At 38.4% G+C, this 26,135-nt stretch overlaps 1 protein-coding gene across 4 annotated transcripts in view; it reads right to left on the bottom strand.

The window, feature by feature from the left end:
• Window positions 1-26,135, bottom strand: part of LOC132094897 (dedicator of cytokinesis protein 9-like) — a 95,778-nt gene that overhangs the window by 44,152 nt on the left and 25,491 nt on the right. For 3 of the 4 annotated variants that reach the window (XM_059499554.1, XM_059499553.1, XM_059499552.1), the window contains exons 2-5: window positions 11,975-12,091; window positions 5,353-5,442; window positions 3,594-3,676; window positions 2,249-2,318 (exon numbers count right to left, since the gene is read on the bottom strand). In XM_059499554.1, coding sequence (XP_059355537.1) covers window positions 2,249-2,318; window positions 3,594-3,676; window positions 5,353-5,442; window positions 11,975-12,091 — 360 coding nt within the window. Of the gene's footprint in view, window positions 1-2,248; window positions 2,319-3,593; window positions 3,677-5,352; window positions 5,443-11,974; window positions 12,092-17,887; window positions 18,093-26,135 lie in introns of those variants that run through there. The other variant, XM_059499555.1, reaches the window with a different exon arrangement.

Genomic DNA, 26,135 nt, shown 5'->3' on the forward strand with positions numbered 1-26,135 from the left:
TTTTACCTCGATGTACTTTTTTATGGTCCACACTATTGACCTCATGCTGGCAAGAACAATATAGTGTAACCCCTCTCTCCCGGGTCCTCACCGCCACACCTCATACTCGCTCCGAGTAGGCCTCGAACCCGGGTCTCTGGCATGGGAGGCGGACGCACTAACAAGGAGGCTAAATGACTGCAGCCACTAGCATCTGTAGCTAGTGTGTCTCTTGAGATCAGGGGAGTAAGGTTTACCTGCATAGCACCTACTTGCTGGCCTCCGTTACACTCACCACTCTAAACCTCACTCCCACCCGGGTCACGGCACCAATGTAACCCCTCTCTCCCGGGTCCTCACCGCCACATCTCGTACTCGCTCCAAGTGGGCCTCGAACCCAGGTCTCCAGCATGGGAGGCAGACGCACTATAGCATATTTTGTGCTTTGTCTGTTGGTAATTTCACCAGGCTTTTTAGCAAGCTTAACCAGAGAGACTTGATGAGGAAACTTTATCATAAAAACAGTTTTGCTGGTGACACTATTGCTCCACCTGTTAGACCAGCACCAACCAGTCTGAACAAGCATGCTGGTGTAAACTGGTCATTTGTGAGAGGTGTCAGACCTCACACTCCAAGGTGAGGATGAAAGACCCTTTAAGAACAATAGAAGGTTAAACTTTAGTACAATGGGTGGGTTGCCTCTGAAGCACCAGTTAAATGCTCCTTGACGCTTTAATCTTGACACTCTGCAGATATAAACAAACCACACACACAACGGCGTTCAACAGATGAAATGCCTGTGCTGTGATAGTGTGGGTGGGCAGAGGGAGTCTGGATGCTTCATAGACCTCACAGAGCTGCGTTTTCTCAACAAACACACACTATCTGAGCTTTCCAGTTAGCAGATATCAAAACCCAGTCAGAGTGACTGTACGGTCTGTATTCTCAGAAGGCTGTTTTAGCAAAGAGAGATCTACAGTTTCATGTTTTCTGAGGGAAACGTGAGCCTTGTGCAAAACTAAACTGATTTTGACCTTTAATGATCCAACAGAAGCCTTCAAATACATGATTAGCATTTGTGTTGAAATGCCTTAACTTCAGTTTTTCAACTTAAGAACTTTTCTACCCTCTCTCTATATACTGCTCGGGTCTTTCCTTCAATATACAGTAAGTCTGCGAGATTTTTAGCATCCATGCAAACTTTTGAATCATTTAATACTTAAGGATTTGTTTAGTTTAAATATGATCACCGGTAACATCAGCAAGCATCACTAATAATTGTTACATTCATGAAAACAGCCTGAATGATGATAAATCTCAAAGTGGCGAGTTGTTATGATTGGCTGCGTCATTGGATGGCCATCAGCGATTGGCTGTGTGTTTACTTCCATTGCAAAACACACTCGTTATTACCACACTAACTTTCTAGAAATACAAGAAATCAATCAGCGACCAAATTTGGCATATGAGTCTAACAGGAACTCAGAGTTATCAATAGTCCACAGTACAGGCCAAAACTCAGCATAATAATTATACTGCATACTGAAGCCGATTAGTAGAATTAAATATGTGGACAGCCTTCATGGTCACTGGATTTGACTATGTACATTTTGGGAAAACCTAGAATCCTGGCCCATACATAGAGCCTGGCTCTAGTCCAGTTTACATATGATCCTAAATAGTATGTGACGTTAGCAGTAGTGCATCTTATATCATATCATAGCATGTAAAAAAAAAAGAAAGAAAGAAAGAAAGAAAAGGCCCATATGACTGTGCATCTGTGAATGTGTTTTGAAGTATTGCTGCCTACTATTCCTTGCGCAATAGAAAGGAGTTTTGGATAAATTGAGTTGTACAAAAATGGGAAGTATTTCATAACAGACTAAGGGATGGAGTTTTATGAAGTGCTAATGAATGTCCTAATACTAGTCTACTGACTTACTTCATACTCAAAACTATTATAGCACATGCTTTTAGTGCAGAGGTGTGTTTTTTCCCCAAACCATTTCAGCACTAACTCCACTCCTTGGTTGTGTTGATTAACTATAAAATGCTACAACCACCCCTAATCTTAATATTAACCAATAAAATTGGCTGCAGGGCGGGTTTTTTGTTATAAGTGGTTTGGGAAAATAAATATTCGGCATCTGGCACGATTCTGTAGGATTTATTAGAGAGGGAAAATACCACTTAAGATTGACTACAGTTTCAGAGTTTAACAAGAGGGTCACAATTCTGCAAGGTGTGTTTGTGCTTGAATTTGATTTACCTCATCTTTATCCACATCTTCATCCACCTCAAAAACATGCTGGGCTAAATTATCAGGTCTGGACACTTTGCTGTGTACAAAACAAAAAACTAATTAACAGCCAGATTCAAAGGAATAAAAAACAGCACTTACACTGTCGCTCAAAAGTACTGTACTTTTTAAAGAGATCAATACTTTAATTCAGCACGGATTCCTTAAATCGATCAAAGCTAACAATAAAGACATTTAAAATGTTTAATTTCAAATAAATGTTGTTCTTCATCAAAAAAATCCTGATTTTTTTTTCCCCATTACAATATAAAGCATCACAACTGTTTTCAGCATTGATAATAATGAGAAATGTTTCTTGAGCAGCAAATCAGCATATTAGAATGATTTCTGAAGATCATGTGACACTCAAGACTGGAATTGTAAAATAAATCAAAATAGAAAACTTTTTTTTACACAATATTACTGTTATTACTGTATTTTATTAATAAACTAATTTAACAGTAGAGTCCATAGAAAAATTACAGACAAAATTAAAAGGAGCTACTAGAAAAAAAGGATTTTAATCTATATCTGTGATATATTTTGCATCTTAATTAGTTTGTTTTCGAACATATTTCATTTATTTTTATGACTACACAAACTATCCATTTAGCTTTACATAATTATTGGTAATGACTTTTTAATGAAAGTTTTTATGTTTCTTTCTCCAGATAATCAGATCGTGGCTGGACTCTCATCCTGCTCAACTTTGTCTCAATAAAAGATGAAAAAAACAGATGGCCATTTAAACAGTTAAAGGGTCTGGAAGTGTATATGTGGCAATGTGGAGATGATGAGCTCACTCACTGTTCCTCTGCTCTATTGTTACCCAGCAAAACACATTTCCTGCTCTCGCCAACACAAACATCTTTCCAAACGCTGACAATCACACACGCACACGTTTGTTTTTGTGAACTGTGGGGACTTTCCATAGACTTCTATTACTTTTATACTGACCAAACTATATTTTCTATCCCCTAACCCTAAACCCACCCCTTACAGAAAACCTGTTTGCATTCTTACACTTTCAGATAAACATCATTTACTATATATATATATATATATATATATATATATTTATTTATTTATTTTTTTTACCATTTCTGGTTTTACTCTCATTGTAGGGACATTTGGTCCTCACGATGTGGCATAAGGACACACACACACACACACACACACACACACACACAGAGAGAGAGAGAAAGAGAGCAGCCAAGGAAGACACTGTGACAATGATACCTTGCAGTCCTCTGTCCCTACAGCTATAATCAGTCACACAGGCTGTAACATGTCTCGGTCTAATTGAGGTTCTTACTTGGGAAGCTGACGGAAGTCACCGGAATAATCCTCATATTTGTAGTTGACTACATGCCATTCAGAGATGTAAGACTTGATGCACTGTAAGAACAAACAAAATAGCATTAACATCAGCATTATTACCTCTGGCATATACAACTCCAATTAATCACACAAACTCTCTTTATTAAAAGGATGAATTTGAAAGCTAAAGTGAATTAGAGTTGAGATCTACAGTAGCAGCTGGTACTCCTGATGCTCAAGCGGCAGACACGGGTTCATTTCTGAATTTTAACATGTCATGATGCTCTGTCCCTTCTCTCTACTGCCCTTACATTAAAAAGAGTCAATGCATGTCTAAACACTGACTCACTCTCTCTCTCTCTTGATCGATTGATTTATTCAAATAAATGTGATCTTACAGCACTATTTCATCTCTGTGTCTGGTTTAAGAATGCAGACTGCAGTCATTGCACTGGAAATATCATTAACTAAATGACCATGGTATAACTGTGATAATGCATGGCTAGCTGTTCATTAAACGATTTTAATGCATGATGTGGAGGCATTATCCCTTATTAATACAATATCAATGATAATGACTTAACTTTGTGCACTTCTAATGTATTACTATGTATGTTAGCAATGTACGTTTTGAATCTTAATTAAAATAATGAAGAGTGGAAACTTTAAGGAGGGTGAAACAGGATCAGAACGAATCGCAAACCGGATTCAAACCTGCATCATTTGCCTGAGCACCACAGCTTAAATGATCTGGAGCATGAGTGTTAACTGCAACCACATCTTTGACTGCTTTTCTCCTTTCTGATAGAAAAGGAAATACAACAGCATTACTATGTTTGAGTCGCTGTTTTATGTAAAGTCACCCTGTGCTCAAAACGATCTCATTTATTCCCTCAATCCTTTATTCTCTGTCCAATCTGATTTTTTTAGGAAGAGCAGAAAGGAGATGAAAGACAGGGGCAGGAAAACCCATTCCTCAAAGGCAAAATTGTTTATAGATCCAAAAAAAAAAAAAAAAAGTGAAACGGAAGGACCACTCAACATTTAAATACACAATATCAGCACAATATTTGCATAAAGCTGATGGTGAATGTTAAAAACACACTCACATATACTCCAACAACAATTTCTGGTAAGATGCAACATTTTAGGCACCATAGGTAGACTATAAATGCTGTTACATAAAAATTATGCTGCTTTCTGTCTACTTCAAAAGTCTCAGGGGAAATGTCAAGAATATATGCATTTTATAAGGCGTCCCTTTTGAAGGAAGCTTCTCGTAGACAGTGGACAGAGGTGAAGCTCACTAGGTTTTGAAAACTCACGTTAAACCATCTGTTTGATATATTCAACTGGAGAGCAGTCATGTGTCTGCCAGTAACATCAGTGTGTGTGTGTGTGTGTGTGTACTCAGATAGTTCGGGAGTATCCCATGAGTTTATACCTATCTGGCAGTGAGTATTATAAAGAATTGGGTATATCTGCAGAACAATGGAGCACTATTCTCCTCTCAGCTAGGAGTGAGTGTGTTACGTGAAACGAAGGTCAATCTCGGACAAATTCTTCTTTATAAACAACAGAGGAAATCCTCGGAGAGCAGAAAGTATGTGTCAGGATGTCAAATGCTCAAATACTGTTAAAGAACAATAGGTGCTGTGCTCTTCTGTCTTACACGCACACGCTGTATGACTGTAAATGTGAGACAGTGAAGTTATGAATTCAAAGAAAGTGCTCTGTAAGTGTGTGTGTTTTACCTCTTGCACAAACAGACTCTGTGCCTCTCTCAGTGCGTGTGGAGGTATGGAGGGGTAGAACGTCCGGATCTGTCGTGGCAGTGTGCACACCTGCAGAAGAAAACACTGTTATAATCAAATCTATGCTATCTATAACCACATCTATACAAAACCTGACATCTGATCCAAAAAATTAGGGATGGCTACAAGTACTCGGAAAATGATCACAAGACTTTCAAAAACATTTTCTCTTTTTTCTGATTGGTTATGGCAGCATGCTGGGTGATTCCTTGAGGTTTGACTGGTTAGTGTTGGGGCAGCATGTCATCAAGAACGCGTTTTGGCATGTTTTTATGTGAAAAGCACATCCACAAGAGTGTTAAACATTCTGACTAGCGCGGTCTAGATCACATGGGCATTTCCATCCATTTTGTGCAGATGCAAGTTGTAAGATTACATTTATGTTGCATATCTTATACACAGTATTATATATCCATTTAGGAAATTAACTTGCTAGAAAAGTGCTTCAGGTTACCAGTGCTCATTCACTCTTAAACTTGACATAAGCCTGACGTTATGGAGTATATCTGGATTACGTGATGCAATCATATACATTTTTTAAGATGTTATGGTGTAAATTATCACTTTAATTAATCAAATACTTCTGGGTGAACCATAACTTTAATTAATGCTATTATATAATATTCATTAAAATGAAAAATTACATTCTCCTTATGCAACCAGCACTTTTAAAGTATTTTATTTGACATGAATTAAAACATTCAATATGCACTGTAAAAAATAAATCAGTAAAATAACAGAAAATGTACTGGCAGCTTATTACACAGGACATTATACAGTAATTTTACAAACATAGTGTTAGGGTTAACCCTAACTCTAAAACACAAATTCAAAATTCAGACTACTGGTGAAACAACTGTAAAAAATAATTACAGAAGAAATTTTTGGGAGTGTGTAATACAGTCCCAAGACTAATAATCAGGATTACCATTTAACTAAAACAAAAAAACATAAAAAATGTTATTATTTGAAACAAAATAAACACCAAAATAATTAAAATATTTAAATAACATCAGGAAACATTTCTCATTATTGTTCCGTTTAAGTGAATAACTATAACTAAACTAAAAAAAAAAAAAACTGGGCTATATTGACATTTAAAAAAATGAACTAATAAAAATGTCAAACACAACAAAATTACTAAAACTTTAAAATAAAATCTAAAAAAAAAAAAGTTAAATATCAAACTATTATTCTATATAAATGATATAATATAACACGGCTAGTAATCAAATATTCATAATCCAAATAATTTTTGGTAGCTAAAGACAAATTCACTTTTTTTTTTTTCATTAATGCCAAATAAAATATGTCATGTGCCCTAAACAAAGTCCACTGAGATCTGAGACTGTTTGTTTAGCACAAATGCTCTTGATGTTTTATATTTAGAAGGAAAGTGTCTCTATGTCACCAGGGTCAGTGGGTCTCAGAACCAGCGGAAAACAGCGTTAATAGCATTCCAAAGAGAAAAAACACACACAATAGAGTCCTCCTGTTCCCAAACTTCCTTTCCTGAAGCCCTCACTTCCTCCTGGAGAGATGCTAATCGCAGTGGGTGAGAAGAGGAGGAACACTGCCATAGTCTTCCAGGAGCCATGCACACACTGCCAAATACCATGAGCACACAACTACGGGACAGCAGTGTGTGAGTGAAACTTCAAGAGCTAATGAAGATTCAGGCAGTGGCTGGAGACCTAGGTTGGTAACCTACAAGGTCACAGGTTCAAGGCAAGCTCACTGTGGGGACATGTGGGAAAATGCATGTCTGATGTCACAATTTTAGCAGATAAGCAGCACGTCAGGAACTTTAAGATGGTAAACATCTTGGCCTGTGGAGGAACAAGTAGTCCCAAGCAAAATACTCATCCACTAGGAAGTGCTCAATCAATAATAAATCATAAATATGAACCTTTACAATTGCAAATAACATAGTCCAGATTCATATTCGGATTTATATTTCCTCGTCCCCAAGAAAGATGCCGGTCTCAGAGCAGCCAAGTTTGGTCCTTGGAGCTATTCAGGCTTTCCACGAAAGCTCCATGGCCGATCCCCCTGAGACAGGACCTCCTCTCTCTGGCATCCACAGCCAGAACTCTGGGCTCTGCACCTATGGTCACTCGATGGGAGCCTTTAAGCATTGACATTTACAAATTTAGTTGACCTTATTTTTTATCCAAAGCAACTTACAGTGCATTCAGACTATACATTTTACCAGTATGTGTGTTCCCTGGGAATCGACCTTATGTGCTGCTAATGCAATGCTCTACCACTGTACCACGTCTACGAGATGCCTCATTGTGTATTTCCTGAGAGGTTCTAGGTGGTTGAACCCCCCCATGTCCTATCACTGTTCCCACTTGGGACCTTTTCACGGTCCTCAGAGCACTCAAAGGGCCTGTATTGCCATAGGCTCACGCAGCTACGCCATGCCGTCACTGGTACAAAAAGTTTTCCAGTTTGAACCAATGGCCGTGCAGTTACACTGCGCTTTTGAAAAAGACTTCAGCATCTAGAAAAAAGGAGCTTTTCCCCATACGCAGTACTCATTCCGTATCTCAGGGAACCGAGGTTACGTTCGTAACCGAGTAAGTTTTCTGTGTTCATATATTTAAGTAAAGGGTGATTGTTTTTATAAACTGCATTTATTGTTTGTATTTCATTATGAATTTGTAATAATTTTAAAGCTGGTACTTATAAAGTAACTAAGCAAAAACTTTTTTGCGATTACTGGATGAGAAGTGCACTTTAAATAATAAAGTTCACGCATTAACAGAACACGGCATACCTAAGATCTTGTTAAGAAGAAGCCATGATATTAATGATTATAAAGAGAATTGTTAACAATATTGCCAATTTCCACACAGCTGACAGCTTTACCTGTTATAGTTTGTTCAATTTGTGCATGAAATAAACACTGTTTTTCTGCACTTCCTCTTCAAGTCTTCATCATTGCGATGTCTCTCGTACAGCTGAGCTGCGTTTATCAGGTGTGTGTCAGTGCTGCTGCGCGGCAGAGATAGTTTGAAACTCTTTTTTCCACTAAAACGTTGAAACACATCATCTCAGTTTAAGCGCGGACATAGAAGATGTGATCTCAAATCAATCAGGAAAAAAGCATTGCATGCTAATTTTAAGTGATAAAGTAAATACATGGGCCTAGTCACCAGTGGCGACCTCAGCAAAAATAATACTCACAATTAAATATTTAGGGTGGCAAATTCGACATTTTTAATCACAGTTTGGAGCCCTGCTTATGTTTGTTGGGTGAAAATAATAATAATAACTTGACTGATTTCTTTTCCCCCCAAGGTCTCTATAAATATCACGATATATCGATATTGTGAATTCTTATGGCCACAATAACCATGATATGAAAGATTTAATATCATGACAGCCCTAATGGACCATAAATTCCACACTAATGGCTTATGCATTGCTGCAGATTTAAAGTTAGCATTTTTTAAATTCATCTGAGGTCACAAAGATCTCCCATTTGTCACATCTTCACAAGATTTACCAAACTTTAGAAAGCAGTGAAATTTGCATGACCTCTTGTTTCCTGTCCCCTGCATTTGTGTGCATTTGAATAAAGGACAACGAAACAAAAAATCCAGTGTGACTGGAAAGCTGGAAATGGACCAGACTTTAAACTGGTCTGAATCTGTGAGACTAGTTTGGACTAGTTAGTGGTTGTCTACGCTCATCCAGTATTAGCATGGTGGCATGTGTTAAAGGGTTAGTTCACCCAAACATTATCATTAATTCATTAATCATTAATTACTCACCCTCATCACGTTCCAAACCCATAAAACCTTTGTTCATCTTCAGAACACAAATTAAGGCACAGAAGAAAAAGTCGTTATTTTTGTTTTTTCTTTCGTTTTGAACCACTAATGTCACATGGACTATTTTAACAATGTCCTTACTACGTATCCGGGCCTTGAGTAGTTGCGGTCTATGGGAGGGTCAGAAAGGTCTTGGATTTCATCAAAAATATCTTTATTTGTGTTCTGAATATTAAAGAACACAGTCTTAAGAGCTTAGAATGACATCAGTGTGATTTCTGGGTGAACTACCCATTTAACCTTTTAGTGACAGTAATAAGTGTAATAAAATATGACATTCTCTTACCTTTGATAAAAGCTTTAATCTAAAGGAGCTTTAGGCACTGCAAACGGATGTAAGGCTGTCCCACTGGAGCAGTTTAAGTGCTTTGGTGATAGAGCAGTATTTTGATCTCAGATTCTAAGTTATCTTAATTGGGAAATGAGTCTGTGCACTTTCAGAGCCCGGTTATTAACCATCAAGCCCACTTTTACTGTCTCATCCTGAGAGTGATGACCAGGCGCATATCTGTATACTTTCGATACTTCACACAGAACGTGTATGACTGTTGCGTTCACATCTTTTGCAGTGTCTCATACTGTACATGGGCCCCAAGTTTTTAAGATGCCATCTCAAGTAAAGCATTTTTTAGCTTTTACACGCAGCACCGTGCATCAATGTCAGTTCTAAAACAGTGGACCAATCAGAAGACCTCAGAGGCCGGGCAAGCTTTTGTTTTTCTGTAGAGCCATTAAGCGGCATTCTGCACTGCGCTTTTTAAAACCATTCCTGAGCACCGTGTCTCGCGTTTTTAGACACAAAGTCACATTCTGTGTGAACGGCCCCTTAGCCTTGTATTTTACAGTTGAAAATTTGAGCATTTCTAAAAAAGAAAGTATTTATTAGATTCTATGAAACTTAGTGAGTGTTGTAAAAGTATGTTCATAATAGTATGAACTATATCAGTCATGTTGTCATGTGACCTAAAGTATTGAATTGTTTGAATTGTTTTGTTGAATTGTTTAATTGGCATTCATAAACCCTTTGAGTGGCTTCATGGGATCGTACAGTGTCCATTAATTGTGCAATCCTAAATCTTCCCATAACTTTTCACCTAGTTTTTTAAATATTATGAATGAATCCCAATTTAATATGTAGTATAAGTTGAGATGCAGCCTGGATCTCTGTGCTGTTTGGTAGGAGATGATGTTTTCATGCAGCACGTCTACGGACATCAGAAACCGTGTGCATTCTAGAGGATTTCAGTGGACAACATCTCTGTCAAATTGACTCTGTGTGCAGCTGTGACAGTCAGACAGCTGTTTACTTTACTCGTTTATTGTATGACAGCCTTGAACCTTTTTTCTGAGAGTCATGACTCCAGCTGTGTGGTGTGATCAGAGCCGGTGACCCAGAGAAACAACACTTAACACTGAGAGAGAAGAGGCCGGGAACATCTGCTCTGCCGGTCAGGATCTCTGTGGAATGTGTCAGTGTGCCGGCCGATCATAGATCAGGATGGACAGAGCCTGGTGTCATGAGACCTGTGGTTCTCATTGTTCATGGATTAAAGCTAAAATGTGTCATATTTCAGTGTTATGTCCTGTCCCAGTTGAATGTGCAGAGACAATTACACACAGACCATTAGTAGGTTGACGTTCTGAAGTCTACACACTGTGGATCTGGGACCGGTTTCCCCTGCTGTGGGTAAATTACACATTTAGGCTTACACATTTGTGTTGCACCATTAAACTCCATCCAGGAGTAACACTTGGAATAATATATCAGATTGACTCAACTGCATCAATAAGCTTATGTTTTACCTGAAAGATGCCCTCATTGAGAGAAAACGTCATATGCGACTAAGCATTACATTAAAGAGACATTATGATATTCTCCCTTACAGGAGACATCGGATACAAAAATTCACTTTTACAAGTTGTTTGAACTGAAATGTGTGTTGGCAGTGTGTGTACACAACCACCATATAATGATAAAAATCCACCCAGTTTTTTTTTCTTGTTTTTTTTTTTCAGACCCCCAATCTGCCTAAATGTGTCTTTATTCGCGTGAATCATCTGTTATTCAGTTTCACCTACAGAAGTGTTTTATATGTTTTTTTATTTTTTTTGAAATAAAAACTAAAATAGTTTTTTGAAAATAGTTTTTCTTAATAATGTGCTAGTTAGCAAGTTTCTCAATAAATGCGACTAAAGTTTACAGTCTCTCAAAGAATGGCTCGTCACCCCACTGACGGAGAGGGGCGGGTCCAGCAGAACTCATTAGCATTTAAAGGGACATGCACTAAAATGGCTTGCTGTGAAAAGAGCTGTTTTGACAGGGTAAAAAGGGTGTTGTTTTACACTACCAATGGGAAATTTTAACCAAGGTATGTTACTTTAAAATATTTTTCATTAAGACCACTTGAAATGGGCATGTGATGACCCCTTTAAAAATAAACAAACAAAGTACAGACTTTTACAACCAAGCTAGTAGTGAAGTAAATAACATTCATCCATGTTATATGTTGTATTATGCTTTTAAAAAAAGAAAACTCAGAGTTTGATGTTGTATTACAGCTGTTGCAGTGTTTAAACTCTAGTGTGACCACATTTTAAGGCAGGAAAGGACATCAGAGTGACGTGTAAAGTGACCAACCATTGTTCACATTTTTATGTCATAAAGGATACCACAATCCTTCACTGGAAATTCACTGGAAAGTCATAGATAATCTGACCTGAAAATCCTCCAGAGGAAACTGCAGCATGTCCCTGAGTCCATCACTGAGGATCTGAGTTTTCCTCTGCACCAGCACACTCTCATAGTCCAGAGGCTCCACCACACGCGGCTTCACCTGAAAACACACATGCACAAATTCAGCACATCTTACAGATATCCCGATTCTAATATGGCAATATGTTACAGGATGGTGCTCACATCAAAAAAGGAGGCTAAAAACTGAATTAGCACAATCAAATGAGGGACGGGTTGATTGGTAAAGTCCAATTAAATATTATTTCTTTAAAACCTCAAGCAAAGCACCTTTGTGATTGTACCCGTTTCCAAACACACTCAATGGTGTTCAATGTGCTGGATGAGGATCTTAGTAATATGTTTCCACTGGTATAGGAGGAATCTGGGAGTGTGTGTGTGTGTGTGTGTGTGTGTGTGTGTGTGTGCGTGTGTGTGTGTAAGACTAAATGAGATAACACAGTCCACTCACACATCTGGGAGTGATATTGGCAAAATGACCTCAGATGCAGATCTCCAAGGAGACGGCGTTGTTTTGATGATGATATCCTAGATAGACCAATCAAAGACCAGAATCCCAACCAAACACCATGAACACCAGCTCCACTGACTGTACAACAGATTAAAGCCTCCAGACACCACATAAAACAACCATCAACCAGTTTGATCCCAACAGTGTGTGTGTCATGAGCATACAAACCCAGACTCTCAAAGTCAGGCTGAGCCAGGCTAACCGGAAATATGGGCTTGTGGTGACATTTCTTCAAAATGATATTACATTAATTTTGCACATTTTGCAAGTGTCCAATGAGTGATGCTAAAAAAGCATTTTCAGTTTTATCTAAACAGCTTAATGTGAATATTTATGTTCTCATTTTAAACATTCAATGAATGACATTATATGGTTAACACTTTTGCATTTGAGAATAATGTACCACCAGAAACAACCGCTCTTTTATCGTGTCTTGTGTTTTATCGAGCTTGTATTCAACATTGCTTCACAAGTTCAGTGCTGCACCAGGTGAGCGACCAAGCAAGTTTACTATGGCAGAAAAGCCATACATATGGAGCTTTTTATCTGATGCAAACAATGAAATTTATTAGTTTACAAATCATGCGCTATGGTAAAAGTGTTTTGAGGTCATTATATGGTATTGTGCAATCTGCCCCCATAATCATTATTTGTGTGAAAAGGAATAAAAATGGTTGGTGTTTTACTAGGTGTTACTAGTGCTCATTTCAGCTGGAAATTGTATGCACAATTACTATAAATCTTTTGCTTTGCAAAACTGTAGGAAGAGGACTTTTTTTTCCAAAGATAGCTAAGAAAACAGCAGAAAAACGCTGTCCAGTCAAATGAAATGAATTGTATGTGTTTGTATGTGTGTGAGGGTGAATATTCGCATTTCAAACATTCAGCAGTTTAATCTTTAACACATATATGAGAGACCTGAGTTGCAGTCATATGACTGACAGGTGGTTTTATTATCACTGATGAAACTAACTGCACAAAAACTAACTCATTCTAGAGCTATTTCAGAGATTAATGACCTACACAGAGATGCTACTAACTTTGTTACATTTTTCAGTAGCGTCAATGACAATAGTATTACTTTTACACTGAGCTGCCTAAAATGGGTCACAGTACATGACAACCACCAAAATATTTTAAATGATCCTGTGATGCAAGTGCATTTGTAGAGACACAATTATTTAATGTAATTTCTTAATTAATGTACTGTAAAAACATGCATGCATTTTTTTTTACATATCATTTAGATGGAGTATAGTATGTCACAGCATGTGTACAAACACAAATGGCAAACACACACACACACACACACACACACACACACACACACGCCTAGCCTATATTTATTCCTGGGAACATGAATAGGACAGTGTTTGCACCAGTGTTGTGCTAGTTACTAAGAAATAGTAACTAGTTACAGTTACTAGTTACTTCATTCAAAAAGTAACTCAGTTACTTTGTTGATTACTTACACCAAAAAGTAATGCATTACTGTTAAAAGTAACTTTTTAGTTACTTTTTTAAAGAACGTTCTTTAATGTTCCCATTAATGCCCTTTTATGCGTTATGGTCTATACAAACACAAAACAGAAAGTATTTTTTAAACACTATTTTGATTAAGTCAGACCAGCACAAACTGAATATTGTATATCACAAGGATTTCTAAAATAAATAACAAACACCTGAATAATATATTCAGAATCAAAAACTAAAGTGGCTTCTGCATCATAAAAGCTGTTGTGTTGAGCCCTTAACAATGTTCCTTTCACAGCGTAAGTATGAAAACTATGAACAATGTTCAACATAACATACAACATAACATGAAATAAATAAATGAAAGCAATATGATTTATTCAGAATCAATTTCGAGAAACTCAGCACCAAACAAATTCTATTACTGACAACCATATATTATATGTAATAAAAAGAAAACATAAAAAATATAAATGTTGTTTAAAAATGATATCTATGTTATCATGCTAACGAGCTGCCTGAAAAGCCGGCGACTCCACAGTAGGGACAGGCAGCATGTTTTCAGCAATGTTTCACCTGTAGGAGAAAAACATACAATCCGTGGCAATGGTTTTGCAATCCGACCCCTCAATTTTATAAACAGTGCTCACGAATTCTTAAACCGTCCCATCGGTTAAACAAATTTTCAATCCGTGTGCTCAGAGAATTTAAACCATATCCACAAATTCATTATCCGTGCGCAGCTTTCGCAATCCCATCCCTCGGATTTGTAAACTCACGGCTTTGTGGCTCTGCCCCCACCGGCAGATTAATTTCTGTTTATTAAACATTATTTTTTCATAGCATCATATGAAAACATGATCAGCTTTTTAGCATTTATTTTACATTAATCACCAATATGATAAGACACCGCCGCCTGTGTTTTATAGCCTAAAATAAAAGCTAAAAAGAAGAAGAAAAATAGGTAAAAAGCAATACAAAACAAATAATGTGCCGGTTATGTTGTCATTTCATTTCTAACTGAATGTAATGTTATAATAGGCCTAATTATTTCATAATAACATTACCAGTGAAGCATGCATGAATTATTTTATGACAAACAGTTTTACTGTCTTAAGTGCACTCATTTTTTAGCCTATAAATTAAATTCATATAAATAAATATTATTTTTATCATTATTATATATTATTATACAGGTTATGCATAAGAAACTTTTATCCAAAACAACTTACAAAAGAGGAACAAGTTACTCCAGAGTCAGTCACAATGCCAGGTTTATTTTATAATAATAATCAAGTGCTAAGATTATCACAAATTAAACAAGATTTTGATGCACATCTTTCTTATTAAATCGTTTTCCACCTCTTACTACACTTGATAGAGAACCACTTAAGACACTTTGCTGAAAACCTATTCCACATAATAATATTCAATAAAACTGTATGTTAACACGTAGGAGCTTGCTGCATGAATCTGTGAGTACGGTTTACAAATCCGAGGGAACGGATTGCGAAAGCGTGCGCACAGATAATGAATTTGTGGGTACGGATTCAAAAAACGAGGGTACGGTTTACAAAATCTGAGTGCACGGATTGTAAATATGTGGACACGGTTTGTTAATCCGTGGGCACGATTTGTTAAACCAAGGGAACAGTTTATGAATTCGCGAGTACGGTTTATGAACTGACAGGACGGATTGCAAAACTGTCGCCACGGAGTGATTTTTTTTCTCCTACAAGTGACGTGCGGGGCTCCGTACATTCGAACCATAAAGACACAGCTTACATTTGACTAAAAGGTTTTTGTCTTTATGTTCAACTAAAGTGAAATAATGAGCATATGTCCAATTTGAGAAACTCGTCTTGCTCTCGCCTTGACTCGCCATGACTGCCGCACATACTTGAATAAACGGAAACACGCCCACAATGCATCTTCGTGTTTACAGTGGCTGGCATCCACCAATCCTACAATGCATCGCTGCTGCAATCAGGTTAGGCTGTAGGCTACACTTCAGCCAAAATTAATTAATTAAAAAAAGTAACGGACAATGCACCATGTGGTAACAGTAGGCTAACGGAGTTAATTTATTTAAAAAGTAATGCGTTACAGTATTAGTTACTGTCAAAATTAACTGCGTTACAGCAACGCGTTACTGCCCAACACTGGTGTTTGCACAGTTGTGTTCAGAGTAATGCACCAGTTAATGTGGCTGAGTATATGTGTGCACTTATTTTGTAAACAAATTTGTACCATATTGTTAAGTAAACATTCCGTATTTTGCGATAGAAATTTCTAACTGCAAAACCAATTGGAAATCACACACACGCAGTGCTGAAATGTGAGAGTGCAGTCTGATAGAACAGCTATGTGAATGTGTGTTTATTTCTTTACACTCATCCAGTCACACTCCAGCTGCACACAACAGTCCCACAAATCACAGCACACTCTGCATTCAAAACAAAGTTCATAAGTCAGTAGAACAGCAGAATATACTGGACTAAAATGACAGCAGGAAAGACATACACGTGTGAGAGGATGGAAGCTGTGTGATCTCCACATGAATCATCTCAGCACATTCATCTCTCTCTTCTGAGGAGCAGTGCACTCTCCATTTTAAAGCAAACAGCCTGAAAGCTGAGCTCAGCTCTATTGTGTGTGAAGCAGTAGAAACACAGGAGAAAGATACAGTATGTGGGCAGTGATGGTTGTGTGTGTGTGTGTGTGTGTGTGTGTGTGTGTGTGTGTGTGTGTGTGTGTGTGTGTGTGTGTGTGTGTGTGTGTGTGTGTGTGTGTGTGCGTGCATGACAGACAAAGTGAACCTGCGTTCAGGCAATAATGCTGGAAAAGACATTTGAGATATTTTTTAACCCTAATGCACCACAATGATTCTGGACACTGTTGTTAAAAGGTTAAGGGTCAGTATGAATTATTTAAATGGTTTCAAAATGTCTCATGTTCTCCCAAGACTCCATTTATTTGGTCAACAATTAAATATTTATACATCTTAAAATGTAATTTATTCCTGTGATGTATTTTCATCATCATTCCTCCAGTCTTCAGCATCACATGATCCACCAGAAATCATTCTAATATACTGATTTGATTTTTATTTTTATCAATGTTGAAAACAATTGCTTAATATAAAGTGGGTTTGGCTTATATTCAGCAAGAATTCATTCAATTGGACGAAAGTGACAGTAAAGACATTTATAATGTTACAAAAGAGTTCTCTTTCAAATAAATGTAGTTCTCTTGAATTTTATTTTCTTCAAAAATAGTATTAATTAATAATGAGTCTTCAAAAAGTCTTTGATTACTGGGCTCTTTACTTTAAATTAATCATTTGATATAATGCACTGATTAAACTTTACCATGTAAATACCAAGGTATATTAATACAGTATCATATCAATTTTATATATCATGGTATGATCTTCTACACTACACTACATGTTTCAACCCCAAAAAACAACTAAACCAATCCAGTTTACATGCACTAAAGGCTTAATCAATAACTTTAAACAGCCCTTCTGTCACAACCACACCTCAGTTTTCATGACGATTTTATGCTTTAATTTAACTTTCACTTCAAATGTAATGAAATCAATTTCAAATAAAAACTGACTGAAAATGCTGACAGGCTATAGAACTACACTTGACTATGAATTTGCCATACAGTTCATTTAACAGTTTCACAGCCGATTAACTATAAAAATCAATCTGACTGACTGTTAAACTATCATAAAGTTGTTTAAGCTTTTTACTATAAAACAAACAGTTGATTAAAATAAATTAATAAGATGATCAATTGATCAAACTATTCCACTCAGATTTCTCTCACTTAAAAGCATCTCAGGTCAGCCTGACAGGAGCTTACATGAGCGAGCGCACTCACCTTCCCCTGAGGACCCGCACCGTCCTGCTCCTCCTCCACCACAGGGACATATTTAAACTGCAGGGGAGACTCAATCACCAGCTCTTTCTTGGGCGCTTTCCCCGTCCTGCCCTGCATGACTCCACACTCTTTCTGTCAGATAAGCTCTCCACATCCAAAACGGTCCTGTAAAACGTGCAGCTGTGCGCCTGCAGAGTGACATGAATCCAGCAGCCTGCTGCTCTCTCCAAAACACACGCTCACACACTGGACACAAGCCTCACCTCCCGCTCTGACTGGAGACAGACGCCCCTCCTACACTCCAGTGCTGACGGGAGTCACCATACAGTACACTCACTCACACACACACACATTCCTCCTCACGGGATCCACCTGCACGCTAATCACAGTGTCCCAACACACACACACACACATTCCACGACAGACACCCACAGGAAAGCTTCCTCAGACAATGCTCTTCCATAAACCTCTTAAAGGAAAGCCATTTCATTGAAGTAATTCATTAAGATGAAACTGGGGGTATGAGATCCCTCATAAAACTATAGGAAGTGTCTCTCAGGAGACAAATCCATTTGCTCCCCATTTTTTCTCTCATTGTTGTCTGGGAGAAACGAGTTAGATGTCAAAGATAACCCTATTGTGATTTTTCTTTCCTGCAGGCAGGATTGAGAGAGGGTTTTCTTAGGTTAGAAGCACTCTTTACTATTCAAAAGGGCCTGAATGTGAACAAGCAGCCTAAAAAAAACTATCAGTGTAACATTCTTAATCACTAATGTCAAACCTAACATGATGCATCTTAATGCACCAACTTTTAAAAATGAATGGCATTTGAGAAACGTTTACTTTCTATATTCTAAAGCATAATTATTACTCTACTACATTTGATAAAAACATACTGTACCTCGTAATTAAACTGAAATAAACTGGAAAAGAAATCGAGACGTGATAATGTCCAACTCGTGAATGAGATCATTATTTTCAAAGAATCCATTGATTTGGTTTGAAAATTGCAATCATTTTTTTTTATTTGAGAACTGGACTAATCTAAATCACAGCTGTCCTCGAGTCAAAAACTCACTGATTCAGTGAGCGAGTGTGAGGGTTTGTGTCTGATTCAGAATGAATCAAGAACTGGGAGATCATCTGTGTGCACAAAGTTAAGCAACGTTTGTACTTTTACTTCCGATTTGTGTACCTCATCCACAGCTGATGTGTGTGTGTGTGTGTGTGTGTGTGACAGAAGTTTTAAACATGTCTCCTGTCTCTGTGACACACCCTGTTTATTCATCTGTTGAGAGGGAATTCCACACACACACAAAACAAACCCAAACACACTGTTAAGAATCCACAAAAGGACAGTGTGTGTGTGTTATCTTTTACTATACAGAGACATGCAGGGGGAAGGTTAGGAACTAGCACAGCTGCACTCACACACACACACAGACACACACAGATGTTGCCCGTCATAAGCTTACACTTCCTCACTCATGCCCCGAGGACAACACCTTTTCTGAGTGTTTAAGTCTGTGTGAAAGGACAAGATGACAATGCTCAGATTTTTCCGGAAGCTATGCAAGTGTGTGTGTATTTGGTTTTGTATGTTTTTAGACAGTGCCCTAAAAAGTCACATAAAAATGTATATAGGTAATAAAATACCAAGTGTAATTAATACTAAGTAAAGATGGCACAAGCACATTTCCCCAAAAGATGTTTGTTACGTTTGCAATTATAAAATATATATATATATATACAAAATATTAAAAAGGCCACTTAAGTGTACTTAGTTTTTTCAACTGCTTACAAACATTTTCAAAACTCTTTTGCCTCTTTTTTTTAAATCCAAGAATTGCACACACAAAATGCAAAGTGCCTCACATCTCTTGCAAAATGAAGCACTGCATACAAAATATCACAAACACATCTCAAAAGCAAACATTTTTAAACACCTTTGCCGTAATATAAATTCCTGTAAAGATTTTTGTGTTACATAGAGAATTTTGTGTTGTGTTTTGCAAAAAGCATTTTATAAAATTGAAAACTGAGTCACAGGCTGAGAATTAGTGTATCGTTTGGCAGATTTGGTGTGTGCTTCTGGTGTTTGAGAGTCAGGTTTCAGAAATTGTGAGACAAGTAAAGATTTTGTGTGTAAGCAGTTAGTTCAATTCATTTTTGTGAACACTTTTTTTATCTTCATTCAAAATCTGAACATTTACTTCCGCTCTGGAATGGCATACCTTTTCTGATGACGTCAGTTTGACGGCACGGGCAGAATATCCTTAAACACACCCCTCCAACTGTTAGATTGCTTTGAGTGAGACAGACCAAGAGCACAAAAATAATATCATGCAATATTCTGTTTCAGCTGGAAATATGTCACTACACTGAAGTAAAGTCGTCAGGGTTGGCTGAGACCACAAGCAGTTCTGTCTTAGCTAGGCTGAGTTGAAGGTGATGGTCCTTCATCCAGCTAGAAATGTCTTTCAGACAGGCTGCAATTTCAACAGCTACCATCAGATCATCTGATTGGAATGAGAAGTAGAATTGAGTGTCATCAGCATAGCAATAATAGGAAATCCATGCTTCTGAATGACAGATCCTAAAAATGATATGTAGATGGAGAAAGGAAGTGGTCCAAGCACTGAGCCTTGAGGTACCCCAGCAGCAAGAAGTTGTGACTTAGAAACCTCACCCCTTCAAGACACCCTGAAAGACCTACCAGAGAGAGAAGACTTGAACCACTGGAGTGCGGTTCCTGAGATCCCCATCTTTATGAGGATGGATAGGAGGATCTGGTGGTTAACGGTGTCAAAAGAAGCAGACAGATCCAGCAAGATGAGTACTGATGATTTGGAAGCTGCTCTTGCCAGTCTCAGGGCTTCAGTAACCGAGAGCAGGGCAGTCTCAGTTGAGTGGCCGCTTTTGAAGCCAGATTGGTTGCTGTCCAGGAGGTTGTTCTGTGCAAGGAACATAGAGAGTTGGTTGAACACAACTCATTCAAGTGTCTTTGCAATGAACAGAAGAAGGGATACCGGTCTGTAGTTTTCTAAAAGTGCTAGATTTAGAGATGGTTTCTTAAGCAGTGGGGTTATCCGAGCCTGCTTAAATGCTCCGGTAAATGTACCAGTGAGAAGAAAGGAGTTGATAATGTGAGTAAGCGCAGAAATGTGGACAGGATCAAGTGGACAGGTAGTAGGATGATTGGAAAGGATAAGTTTGGAAACTTCCATCTCAGAGAACGGAAAGAAGGAGGAGAGAGTGTGTATTTGTCGTTATGAAGTTATCACATTCACATTCTCTCAACATTTTGAAGTTAATATATTTTATATATATATTTATATTTTAAATATACTTAATTGCAACTTCATTACAAATGTTCAGTTGCGAATATATTTAAATACATGACATGCAAGTTTTAACAGAAATGACATTGAAGTATATTTTAGTTTACCATTAATGCTTTTCAGTATATTCAGCAGTACGCTTTAATTATATTTCAAAGACAATAGAAGTAATTATGAAATTACTACTTAAGAGGGTCAAAATAAGGACTCTTACATTAAACTGCATTTAATATAAATTTAATCTATTATACTTTTCAATTTAATTGCGATTAACATGCAATTAAGTTTCTGAAAAACCTTATATTCAGTTAGCATTTGCATTATATTTCTTTTTAAGTATATTTATGTATATACTTTTCAAATTTATGCCAGTGTTTATTGGATGGTTGGCAGATGTTAGTTCATGAGAAGAACTGACTTCATACTTCAACAAAAAATCCCCAACACACCTGACACTGAGCAAATCTTAAAAGTAAAGACTGAAGAGATAAAAAAAAAATCAAGCAAGATTTGAGTGGACATACAGATATTTGCTTTGATATTTAGTATGTAGATCTATTTCTTAGAGGTCTCTCTCATGTGTAGTACGTGCTCAGTCTGACCTCTGACCTCTCACATCTACATCATCACATTGTCGCAGGGTGTGTTGCATAATCAAAACTGATGTAATTGGCAGTCGATCCCTGCAGGAATGGGGAAATATGAAGAGGGTGTAACTTGGAATGTGACAAAACACATACTTCCAAGAAAATTGAGTGAGTGCAGAGCTGTTTCTACTAAAGACCCCCAGAGAGCTTAAACACACACACACTTTGACAATAAAGACATTTGTTTGTGTGAAGTGTGTGTGAGAGTGTGTCAGTGTGTGTCCTTTCAGTCTCACATATCTGTTAATTACCTATTGTTTTCTCCATGAACTTTGCCAAGCTGCATGTATGTTTGTTTATCGGACTATTGTTCTCGGCTTTATGACATGCAATGTGTATTTAATCCTTTAAATACTCAATTGTTCATTAAGTCATACCTGGACAGAGTGATGGAGACTGTAGTGTGACTACTCAACAACATGCTGTACCATGATTATAAATGCTATACTTCATTAAAGGAATATTTTAAGTGCATCTGAGTCTGTCTGTTGTTTGGTTGGTGTGAAAGTGTTTCACTAAACTGTGCGCAGATAGCAGTGAACCACACATGAGTCATCCTGAAAGGTTTGGGATACAGTTCACAATATAAATACAATCAACCTTAATTTGTAGAAGTGAACTTCTATAGATGATGTATAATTTGTATTTTTGCATGTTATAATAGTCTCATTTAAATGCATTTCTTATAGTTGTTTGCCTCTGAAAGTTCAAACACTGAAAGATGCAGATCAACTAGTCTAAAACTAGTCTAAAACAGATCAACTAAAAATTGGTGGGATTTACTTTGAAACTATTTTCACTCAGAAATTGGGAGTACATTTCACAAAGAATAACAAAGAACAAGCAATTAACACATTGAATTAAATGTGACATTTAAATAGAAATTGAAGTAGTAAGATTGAAACGTTACTTTCTTGTAAAACAACAATATTTGTTTAATTTACAAAAAAAAATCATTTTTTTAACAGTGTGTAGCTCGATTTTTCTTATTTCTTGTGATTGAAAATTTACGTTATTTACTGCACAATTTACAATCTTACTATATCACAATCTTACCATGTGACTTTACATATCTCATAATTATGACTTGTTATCATGCAAATTCTATACAAAGTGTGAATTTATGTCTTACAACCTGAGTGTATTTCTTGTTTTAAACTTAATCTAGCAATTACCTTTTTTTTACACCAGAAATGGCCTTCCATAGAAAAACAACATGTAAGTAAATTTGATGAAAAAGCAGCTGATTTGTATTAAAGATTTGGCAAATTAATTATTAAGGTAAGGTGGGTTACTATTAACTAGTTGCTTATTATCATGCCTATTATTAACATATTGGCTGTTTATTAGTACTTATAGTCAGTGGTGGACAGTAACAAAGTAGCTTTACTTCGTTACTGTACTTAAGTAAATTTTTCAAGTATCTGTACTTTACTGGAGTAGTTTTATTTTGAGTAACTTTTACTTTTACTTCACTACATTCCAAAGCATAAAATCGTACTTTTAACTTTTTCTTAACCATTTCTTAAAACATATCGTTACTCCCTATAATATATCACGTGCTCCGACACGCAGAAGTGGTGTTTGATTCATCATGAACGAACTGAGTCTTTTCAAAATAAACTTAAATCGGATCGCAAATCGCACCAAACGATTCGTTTAAGAATTAGAATGATCCGATTGCAGCGTACTGTCTATGGATTGCAGCTGTTCTGGAGTCGACCACTCACTAATTCAAATGAACCGTTTAGTGCGAGTCTACAGAAGTAAGAACCGGGAGTTCCCTTTCATAGGTCACTTCAATGCTGCGGTGACGTCACCACTATGGGAACACCTTCGGTGTGACGAATGTCTGAAGCCCTATACCATCCCGCTAATCCTATTTGCCAAATAGCGCTTGGCACCGCCCCACGCATGCGTACGCATATATAACTGGTGCCGCGCGCCATTTCACTCAGATTTCATTCCTTCAGTAAATGAAGCGAATCTTCTGTGCCCTTAAAATCCATCTCGCGTTCTCCAGCGATTCTTAAGAGCAGTATAACGTTACTCCTCTCCGCGGACGCGATGAGTCAACGAAAGGTAAGAGCCGTATAATGGGTTTATCACGAGGAGGCACTTATGAGAGGTTCGTTAGCAGCCTCTCTACAGGTTCTCTCCGTGATAGCCTACGGCTACGTTAAATAAATATATATATAATAAGAAAGTATCCGCGCTCTGGAGTGTATTTCTTAAGTCGCCTCGCGTCTAACCCCCACCATTTCGCTTCTGCGGTCGCCGAGGCCCGCACGAGGTGTTGGTTAGGGGCGATATGTGCGGCTTGACTATGAATACAGTGATGCACTGTAGTGTCCACTTGCTCGCTCTCCCCCACTCGAGCGCGTTAATCAGCAGATTTGCTCTTTCAAACTATGTTTGTCTGACTGCAGCCTCGAACTCTGAGTAGGCTCTGGCCGGCATACGCGGTTCTCTCCCTCCGAGCGGACAGGAGAAACGCGCCTCTCCTTCCTCAGTGAGCTGTTTATGTGGCTACTCGCATGGTGGATTACGGCTCACACAGCTGCCGCGTTCTCGCTAGCGGGATGGCCCGATGTTATCTTGTTGGATTAAATCCTGCCGTGGATACGCTTCAGGATTATACACAACGAAACGCAGCGAGTTTGACGCACACACTTTTCTTCATGTTTGCCAGGGACTGTGCCCTCCACTGAGAGTGCTGTTGGACTGCTAATGCACATCTACCCTCTCACTGCAGTCCCCACACTCTAACATTGACTGTCTCGCAGCAAAGGCACCTCGAGCGTCATTGAACTGAGCTATCATTCGAGCGCCCCCTCAGACACTTTGCACAATCCAGCCTTCAGAGTTTGAGGGACGGCGCGGAGGCTGCCAAAGATGGCCAGTGTATGACGGCTCACACAGCTGCCGCGTTCTCGCTAGCGGCGTGGCCCGATGTTTATCTTGTTGGATTAAATCCTGCCGTGAATACGCTTCAGGATTATACACAACGAAACGCAGCGAGTTTGACGCATGCGTTTTCCTTCATGTTTGCAAGGGACTGTGCCCTCCACCAGAGAGCGCTGTTGGACTGCTAATGCACATCTAACCCTCTCACTGCAGTTCCCACACTCTAACTTTGACTGTCTCGCAGCAAAGGCACCTCGAGCGTCATTGAACCGAGCTATCATTTGAGCACCCCCTCAGACACTCTGCACAATCCAGCCTTCAGAGTTTGAGGGACGGCGCAGGAGGCTGTCAAAGATGGCCAGTGTATGACGGCTCACACAGCTACCGCGTTCTCGCTAGCGGCGTGGCCCGATGTTTATCTTGTTGGATTAAATCCTGCCGTGGATACGCTTCAGGATTATACACAACGAAACGCAGCGAGTTTGACGCATGCGTTTTCCTTCATGTTTGCCAGGGACTGTGCCCTCCACCAGAGAGTGCTGTTGGATTGCTAATGCACATCTAACCCTCTCACTGCAGTCCCCACACTCTAACATTGACTGCCTCGCAGCAAACAGTGCTTCGAGCAGCATTGGATTGAGCTGTAACGCCAAACGTTCCCTCAGACACTCTGCGCAATCCAGCTTGACCCATTCTGGATTTACACCGTCTGAATCTTGCACTCAGGCCGAGAAAATTCAAGATGTTGATGGTAAAGTCTATTTTGTCTCAGATTCAACCAAACAATTGGTTTGTCACGATCGATCTGAAGGATGCATATTTTCATATTCAGATCATCAAGAGACTCAGGAAGTTCCTCAGATTCGCTTTAGAGCGCAAAGCGTATCAGTACTTCTCAAAGTGCATGGATGGAGCTCTGGTCCCGTTGCGGCTCCAGGGCGTTCGTGTTTGAACTATTAGGCGATTGGCTGGTGTTAGCGCAATCGCAGACTCAAGCACACTCTCATTGGGATCTTGTGCTGAATCATTAACAGCCTGGGCTTATGCATGAAATTCAAGAGAAGTGTTTTAATCCCCTCTCAACGGATAACCTTCTGGGATTAGAGTTGGACTTCGCGCGATGACAGCGAAGCTTTCTCTCCCGCGCGCTCAGTCGATTGCATCATGCAGTGCAGCGCTTCAGAGCGGGTGAGATTGTGCCTCAGACTTAGGTCTTATGGCAACAGCATTCCCTGTAATTCGTCTGGGATTACTTCACATGCGCCCTTTTCAGTGGTGGACGAAAAGACAATGTTTCACCCCGTTGTCTTCCGTATCGGACGATTCCGGTGACACGGCGTTGTGTGATGACGT

The sequence above is a fragment of the Carassius carassius genome, chromosome 19 (genome assembly GCF_963082965.1).
Source record: "Carassius carassius chromosome 19, fCarCar2.1, whole genome shotgun sequence".
NCBI classification, from domain to species: domain Eukaryota; kingdom Metazoa; phylum Chordata; class Actinopteri; order Cypriniformes; family Cyprinidae; genus Carassius; species Carassius carassius.